At 32.6% G+C, this 9,695-nt stretch overlaps 1 protein-coding gene across 1 annotated transcript; it reads right to left on the bottom strand.

The window, feature by feature from the left end:
* Nucleotides 1-2,221: 2,221 nt before the first annotated feature.
* On the bottom strand, nucleotides 2,222-4,251 carry LOC128126245 (uncharacterized). Its single transcript, XM_052764001.1, has 5 exons — nucleotides 3,938-4,251; nucleotides 3,436-3,812; nucleotides 3,292-3,342; nucleotides 3,082-3,163; nucleotides 2,222-2,514 (listed from the first exon to the last, which is right to left on the bottom strand). The coding sequence occupies exons 2-5, from the start codon at nucleotides 3,762-3,764 to the stop codon at nucleotides 2,362-2,364; spliced, it is 615 nt and encodes a 204-aa protein (XP_052619961.1). The 5' UTR covers nucleotides 3,765-3,812; nucleotides 3,938-4,251; the 3' UTR covers nucleotides 2,222-2,361.
* Nucleotides 4,252-9,695: the final 5,444 nt, after the last annotated feature.

Genomic DNA, 9,695 nt, shown 5'->3' with positions numbered 1-9,695 from the left:
GTCAATAACATAATTATTTCCAGTAGCATATATTTACCAAAAGTGTAACTACATACTTTTATTATATGCAACATGTAGATATCCACCTAGTTTATTGTAAACTTGTCTAAACAATACACGCACAAGTTTTGAGTTGGAGGAAATTAATGACTTAGTGGTGGTGCTAATTGATGAATTCTAGAGTGCATTTATTCAAGAGTTATGTGATAAGTATCGATCCATCACAACGATGTTATAGGCCTTGAAACAGAATGAAGCTTCGTATAAGATATGTATTTCCCACTTCGACTTATCAAGGTAATCAATAAAGCAAATGGTGCAAGAGATCATTTTTTTATAAGGATTGTCAAAATTGTACAAGCCTATCATAGAAATAAATTCAACCACAAATAACTTTAAGCAACAATTGTAATTTGGCCTAAAGATATTGAATTTCATTGTCGAATACGTTTGGTCAATCACTTCACATATTTTTTTGAGATGGGAAATCTAAGCTACTCATACAACGATTGGGAAGCTGATCTGAAAGATTATTGAGACGAGCACAATAATCCGACATGTTGGAGAACTCAGAGAGGCGAATTTTATTGAACTGTTCTTTGAGATAAACAACCCTGGTAGTTTTGTTGTCTTGGTAAATTTCCTAAAGACGGGTCCAAAGCAGACGAGCAGCTGCATTGAGTTTCATGATCGATTGGAGTAACTTAATGGATATGGTGTTGTAAATCCATGATTTTACAATAGCATCAAGACGATTCCATGTTTCTTCGTTTATGCATGCTGGCCGCGGAGTGTTCGGATCAATGTGATCAAGAAGATTGTAAGCACATGTGTGGATGTGAAACAGTACCCACGAAGCATATTGATCGTCGGTTTGATTCAGAATGAGAGGGACGCCATTCTTAATGTTAGTGACAGTGAATGTCGGGTGGTTAGTTTCATGCAAGAATCAGAAGATTCGCCTGGTGCTACAATGTTTTATGAGACGGATGTTGGAGAAGAAGAGGGCAGCGATGGCTAGGGCTAGGGCAAGGCTCTGATACCATAAAGAATGGTATTCTCTATTGATTCTTCTCATTATACAAAATCAATTACGAATAGAGAACCATTCCTGTAAATAAGGAAAGGATATACATTGAAAGGATAAAATCAAATACAAAAATATAGAAGGTATATATTGTCTAAGAACATTGATCGTTGACTTTTTGACCCTGTTGACTTATGGTCAAATTGCTAGTTCTAAAGTGTAGACTAAGGTGTGACCTTGTGTGATTCGATAAGTGGGTTGTAACACCTATTTCGTGAGGTTAAGCTGGGATTTGTATGACTTTGTGAGAGAGGTGAGTCTTCTCACTATACTGTGTAAGATGCTAGCTGTCTTTGTGACTCTTGCATGTATGTTGGACGGGCTCATTTGTATGTTGGGTACGACCCGTATGTATGCTATGCGGGGCTCGTTATGATTGGTGGGGCCAAATATGTGGGCAGGATTCGAGGTTACGTATGGTATGTGGTATTTTGATAGACTACCTAAACTTTGTGCTTACAGTTGTGTGGTCAAAACATTTCAGGTTCCTCTGGTTCCAAAGGGAAAGGTCTATCGTGATCGCACAACATCCCCTTGATTTTTATTCCTCATTGTTATTTGAATTTACTCTGATGTTGACGATATTTATATTGTGGTTGGTTTTGGAACATTTGGTTGTATCTTTTTGGGTGTTTTAAAAATGAAATTTTAGCGATATTTTTGGCTCGTTACAACCAAATTGCAATTGAAATTAAACTGTGTTTGTATTTATCTGACTTTGTCCTTTCTAGCTGTGGAATTTACTAGCAAATGCTTAGGAGAGAAGTTTATGATTATGATATGTTATGAATAAGTTATTGTATGTTTAGTTTTGATTTTTTTATTGTGTTTATATCTTTGATATAGTTATTTAATAAGTTTAGTCAGTTATTTTATAAAAAATAATACATAAAAAATAAGGAAATGATCATTTTTATCATTCTGCACAACAATTAAGATGTTTCAACTAAACAACATTTTAAAATTCAGATCTTCAAAATTTAGACTCTTAGAAATTCAGACCTTTTATAAATTCAAATCTTAAAAATTTAGAACTTGTCAATGAGCCCTAACTCCGATGTAAGTTATTTTCAAAGATCATTGCTAGTTGGTTACTCAAAAACAATGTAACCATTATTAGTTTTAAAAGTCTAATAATCACTATGGAACCAACTAATTAATTCATTCGATCAGCATTAACCAAGAAATTGTAAAAGTCAATCGGTTAAATGGCACAATTAAGGAACAAAGCTTTGTTGGATTTTATTATAAATGCATACTTTTGTCTATTCTCTTCAAGCATAAGTCAGCTTCACACAGAAGTTCTCAGCAGAACTTCCAATCTTGGTTATTTTCCTCTCTGAATCAACAATAGCCATCCACTGTTTCACCACATCAAGTAGCTTCATTTCCGGGGCAAGAAGTTTTCCATTCAAGAAGATACCAACCTGTTCAGATTATTAAAATACAAGTCATTACAGAAAGTATTTTTGTGATACAAAAACAGGAAAAAGAAGAACAAATACATGTCTATGAGACTGTGATGTCCTTGTTCTATTAGTAAAGTCTATATTTGCTGAATCTTCATGGAAAAAGAACAATTAACGGACAACTGAACTCTAACGAAAACTGATGTTTTTTAGGCATACAAAAATCAAGTTATTGTATGTAGTTAAGAATCGCATGGTTCAATGTTTATGCAAGAACACATAAAAAATGCAAAACAAACTCTCTAACAGTTTCATGTTTTTTAGTTATTAGATTTACATGGGGACAATTTCCTTTGCCTATGAAATATTGTTCATTATAGCAATTTGTGCATGATACATTGAAAGCTGCATATTTCAAGGCACTTTGTCCCCTCGGCACTTCAAAAGGAGTTTACATTTACTAAATTATATATGTTTAAAAACGTATAACTAAAATCCACTCGGTGGAGATCATGAGAAAAGAACGATACTTCTTTGATGAACGGAACCGAACTTATATGCAATTAATTGAATCAGAAAAGATACCTCCTGTTGGCGAACATGCTTAAGTTGCAATGCGATATACTTCATGAGAATAGACACATCTGGATTACAGTTCCCCTCCATGCTAGAATAATTTGTTTTTAATCAGTACATGCAAGTTACAATGACCAATGTCAAAAATTTATTAACTAATGAACTGGTGAATTATATGAACATTAAACAACATTATACTGAAAAGGCCGATGTACTTACATTATCTGTAAGTATGGTTCCACTAGAAGTTGCAGAGTGTTCTTTCTGTTCCTACGGAATCAAAGACAAGAAAATAAAAAAGATAAGATGGTGAAGATACTATTAGCTATATGATTAAATTTAAAAGGGATCTTTATAGCTCACTGATCACAGGAAGGAGTTAAACTGAACCAAGCAGAATGCTTCTTTTTTGCTGGATTCAGATGCATTCCAGCGTCAACCACATCTTGTGGACAGATCCTGTTCCAAGAAGAAGGTTCAAGTACAACAATATTTTGCTGCTTATTTCTCCTCTTTCGTTTTTTGATTACTGTCCTCACATCCGTAGATGATTGATCTTTAGATTTGGAAATCATGGCATTTTCATGGACTTGAGGTGTGGGTCTTGGTGGGGAGGCAATAGTAACCCCCTTACTATGGTATCTCAATGGCAACTCCCGCATATCGGTCCCTTTAGCTGGTAAATCTATCATTTTCTCCTTCCCCTTGTTGCTGGTTACAGCCTGCTTGGACGGCTGAAACTGCCATATACATATTTAAGCCAACAAAAAGAATTTTGGATTAGGTCTACAGGTCTAGACTTTACCAATCTGAATGCCAAAAATGACTTATGATTATATAATCAGATATATCAATGACAATTTACCTTCTTTCCTTGATTATCCGGTGAGTTTAATTTGATCTTCCAGAAGAATCTCCAACTTATAATTGCTATTTATTTGTTCCTCTTCTTTGGCGCTTGGGTGTAAACATACGGAGAGCCGGCGATAAAAATAGCAATCATCAACGATAGAAGGTAAAACGTTCTATAATCGACAAGACGATGGAGAGCTGCAGAGATGGAACATAGAAATAAAAATCGGATAGCAGCGTTTCAGCAGACAGTCAGGTGCGTGATCTGACGGCGGCAGAAGATATGTTTGGCACGCCTAGGGTAAATGACCAGAAATCTTATATATAGCGTTTGTAGTCTTGACTCTTGAGAGAAGCAGCCTGTTATCTTTTGGGCATTCATTTTCTATTGATATTGTCCAAACCCATAATAATCTTGGGGTCGTGGGCATTGCTTAGGAATAGATCGCAGGAAAGAAACATTAATTTGCAGCCCAATAAACCTACAACCTTTCACACGTCCAGGGACATGTTTTTTTTTTTCACCGGATTGACATGAATAACTCCAGGCCCAACCTTTCCTTTCTCCAATATGCAGACGAAGATATCTTCATGGGGCTATGCAGGTCCAAGGATATCCAGGAAAGTAGAAACAGCATAAGGATTTTAACTTGTTTCCATCTCGAGTGTCATCTTAAGTTTAAATACCTTCAGAAGAATCTGGATGAACATACACAACGAATGATGTATGGTCGTTTGTAAAACCACCTATCATGACCATGTGTTATAAATTATGGATGATTGGAACTTATCGACTTTAATGAAGTGGTGGCAGTGAAAGCTACATCAAAAACGATAAAAGAAAGTATTACATGTGATTATGATTTTTATCTTGAAAACCTAGTTATCCATGGGTATCTCGTATGGGTAGAGGTCCACTCATGATCTGGTGGTACTGATATGTAGATGGGTTACCAACACTATATAGTGATCCAAAAATGCAAGCTAAAACGTGTGATTATCTAGTGACCCAAGGTAAGTTCACCCAAAAGTATGGTGGGGACAAGCCCAAATGTATAGTTATAAATTGTTATTCTACACATGTTTCTTTAACAATATGATGATCGTATTATTGTTACGTATATGATGACTTTATGATGTAGAAAATTTTAGTTAGCCGAATAAGCTTACTGCAGCTCATGATTTAGAGATTTAAATTTATTCTAGCATAACTATCACAACTTAGTTAATGTATGGTTTGCAACCTTTGAGCAACGGTGAACTTTTAGTACCAAGCGATCTAACACAATATATTTTCCTAAGCTTATGACAAGAATTTATTTGAAATATAATAAGAATTATAACCATAAAAATGGAGTGGAAATTATACTTTCTAAAAAAGCAACGATACACAAAAGGCGCCATTTGGAAAGTACAATCCTTGGATTGTCATGGACTCATACAAAATAAAATTATTTACCATATTCATTGTAAAGCTAATCATGGAAGATGGAGGAAACCGTTGAGTGGGATGGAATTATAACCTTGATCTTGGCACTAGTCGATAAATTCAAGTGTGTGTTTATGTAAAAGTTTCTTAATAGGTTTCAATTCTTCATAATGCTTTGTGACATATATTTATATTTCCTTGGAAAATAAAATTCATGTATTATTAGAGTTGTGAAATGATTCTACAGTAAAAGAAAAGATGTTATATGCCTTGAAGAAAATAAATGAATATTCCAATAAGATAAATCTTTCTAACTTCAACGTATCAAGGTAATCATCAAATGAATAGGTACAATACATCCTTTCTACTACAATGATTGTAACCATATAAGATATTTTAGTTATGAGCAACGTGGATAGTTTTATATTTTTGTGTCCTAAAAGTGGTAAAATATAATGTTATATTTGGTTAGTAATTAAGTAGTTCCTGGTTACAAATAAACTCAGATGGCATATTAATAAAAATCCTATACTATTTTTATAAATTTATATATTTTAAAAAGTAATTAAAGATCATGGTGATTCCTAATCAAACGTGGACGGACCTAAAATTCATAGTATAGACTAACACTAAACCAAAATACTTATATTTGCAATTAAAAAAAAAAACTGTAAAGGTTTTGTTGAAAATGGTTATGAATGTACGTCACTATAAAGTTATCTATAAGCTTATTCAACTCATTATACAACAAATAATGTATTATTGAAAAGCCCACATACTCTTATATATTGAAAAAAAAAGGTATTAAAATATCATGTTAAGTATTAGTTATTTGTATGGTAAAAAGCAGGTTGTGCATAACATAATGGTTTGTAAGGTTGATTCATCATCAAAATGATATTCCAACAGTACTAACAAAATAATAGTGTTTGTAAAACTTTCTATATTATCTAAATTTGAATTCATAATTTTCCATTATAATGGAATTGTATTTTCTAAAACCCCTTTTAATCCATTTTTCGTATTTTTGTTAGGGCATAATTTCTTTCATCACAAGTTTTATTTCATGATATTGTTTCCATTCACACTTAAAATCAAATAAAAAATCATTATGGTAATCAATGTTGTAGCGATCGAGAAATTAGAAGATACGCAAATCTATATATATATATATATATATATATATATATATATATATATATATATATATATATATATATATATATATCTTTTATTTTTTAATCATTACAAACATCAAATTAGACATGTAATCAAACTTACCAAATTTGACATTCATAGTTGTGAAAATCGATTACATTACTCCTTCCTGGAATTCTCTTTCTCAATCTAAATGATTCTTCTTCTAATTCTCTCGGATGCATACAATGAAATGAGAGTGATTAGGGTTTCTTCTTGATATTGTTTGTGGAACCTGTACATTGTAAAAAGGTTGATGGGCATACTCTTTAATTTCTAATCATGGTCCATGGTTCATATATTATTGACATTTTATATTTCAATCAAAGTTGAAAGTACACATTTTGGGTATATTAATGATTGACCATTGGCCATGGTACTGCTAAAAGGAAAAAAATGCTTCTCATCCTAAAGGTAAGTGAAAGACCTTGGTTGGATACTCCAATCAAGGTCTCAAGAGAAAGGTCGATTTCGAGATAGCTCTTACTAGTTAACAAAGGAGGCGTTTGTTTCTACTGCCAGTCAAATGGACATTGGAAATGTAGTCACCCTAAATACATGGAGGATCTAAAGAAGGACAAAGTCAAGGAGTGTGGTGCCTCAGGTGTATTTATGATTGAATTTCATACTACATCAACTTCTAATTCTTGGGTTCTTGGTACATGATGTGGTACTCATTTTTGCTATAATATGCTAGGAGTAAAGGAAAGTAGGAAGCTGAAGCATATGGAGCACAACCCAATCATAAGAAACAAACACACACTTGTTATAAGGAGTGGGGATTACGAGCTCGTGGTTAGGAGTGGTGTTACTTTAAGATTATTAAATTGTTGTTACTCGCCGTATATGGCACGCAACATTATTTCTTTTTATGCATTGTACAATGATGGTTTTCATTTTTCTTTTGATAATGAAAATTGTGATATTTTGTTTTATAAGAAAGGTCATTTTTAGTTTTAAGCTAGCCTTTGCAATGGTACGTATGAAAATGTTATTTGTGTTAGTAAATCAAATAATCTAATCATAAACATTGATTCTTCCGAAAATGTTTTGGATAAATCATGTATGTAGCATCGTCGTCTTGTCCATATAAAAAAGAAACTTATCACCAAGCTTCAATCGAACGATATCTTGGAATCATTTGACATGTATGCGAATCATGCTTACTTTGCAGGCTGACAAAAGACCATTCATATGTAACCCTGAAAAAGGCAACGATTTTTTGGACCTTATACACACATATATGTGTAGACCGTTAAGATCCACAACAAGGCATGGTGAATGATACTTTGTGACTTTTATTGATTACTTTTGTAGATAAACCTATATCTATTTAATCAAATATAAGTCAGAAACCTTTGAAGTATTTTTCCTCGCAATCAATCCCAATTAGTTAATTGATTTTAAATATAAGTTAGGTACATTCATTTTGAATTTTGAAAACCGAAATTTTAACTTTATTCCAAATTAAAATACCGGTAATCAGTTAATTCATTTTAAATCTCAAAAAATTATTTCCTTATTTACATCTTTTTTTATAGGGTTTGACATTAAATAAATAAAATAGCTAATAGACATTTTCATTTAATGTAGTCTATAAATCATCAAAAGAAATATATATTCATTTTTAATTTAAAAAAAAAGAATTTTAGCTTCATTCAAAATTAAATACAGATAATCCATGTTTAATCCATATCAACCGATAATTTATAAAAAATGAAACTTAGCTATTAATTTTGAAATTGATATCTTACCATTAATATAGTCTATAATCATTCTATTTAATGATTAGGATCCCAATTAATTTGATATCAACTTTTTTCTATAGTCAATTTATTCTGTAAATATCATTGTTCTTATTCTTTTGACTCACATGATTTTAGATACTCACGATTTTGATTTCAAGCATCGAAGTTGCTTCTCCTCCCATCTTTCTTCCACAATACATCTTTATACTCTTATTCTTAAGTTTATAAATATGTATTTGTAATATCAATTATACATTATATGGAAATAAATGATTAAAATTTCAACATTATACTTCCATTTTACACTATTTTAGCATTGTACTTTAAAGCCTCATTTATTAAAGTACAATAACATTCCACATTGAAAGCCATACTTCATACCTATTCACCATTATAGTTTTATAAACTTTAATATTTTCTATATATCACCAAAGTTTAGTATTGAATTTTAAAATTTTCTTATTATATCAATGTAGTTTGATTTTTTAATTTACAAACCCATGTAATACACAGGTCTCTAACCTAGCTTAATGTTATACAAATTTGTAAAATAAGATTTTATATATACATGTGTGTTTGTATATACCTATCTGTGTATGAATGTTTATGTCCGTACAAACATACATACACCCATACATACATACATACATAAATACATATGGATACATAAACATACACACACACACACACACACATATATATATATATATATATATATATACACACACACACACACATCTGAAAAGACACAAAGACAGACATCCGGATCTTTGGATGATGAAACCCTCTAGAGCCCGTAAATATTGCAAGTTAAGTGGTTTATTACTTTATAACACCAAGGGTGGCATCCCTAAGCTTAGGAAACGACCTTGAATAATAAAGCATCATCCTTGGGACCAAAAAGGTCCACAAACTCAACACAAGAGATCTAAGTATTCATAAGGCATGTTCAAGAGTTTATACCTTACAAAAGCCTGAAATGAAGCAACCAACTTGGAGCTACACTTTCTCCTTTGAATCACCACCTTGCTTTAACCTTTACTTCCTTGGAAAAGTGGATCAAAACACCAAGAATGCACTCAAGGGGCCTTCTAAGCACAAGAACACACAATATACAAATTAGGGTTTCGTAGGAGCTGCTTAAAGATGAGGGGGAAGTTGGTCCTTAAGACATAACGTTCTTTATATAGTGCTCAAACCTAAAATTTGGGGTTTTGGGTCTGGACACGTATGCTTCAGTATGCAGCGCATATATTCATGGCATCCGCGCCCATAAACAACTAGTACGCTCAGTGTACATAAGGCGGTACGCCCAGCGTGCGACACCCCCTAAAGGCCCAAAATGAAGAAAGTCCATGAACTCTAAGGTCTAAAAAGAAATATTTACAACATAAATC

The sequence above is a fragment of the Lactuca sativa genome, chromosome 5, assembly GCF_002870075.4.
Source record: "Lactuca sativa cultivar Salinas chromosome 5, Lsat_Salinas_v11, whole genome shotgun sequence".
Classification (NCBI taxonomy): Eukaryota; Viridiplantae; Streptophyta; class Magnoliopsida; order Asterales; family Asteraceae; genus Lactuca; species Lactuca sativa.
Note: the sequence above shows the minus strand (reverse complement) of the source record. Positions and strands in the feature narration are given on the sequence as shown.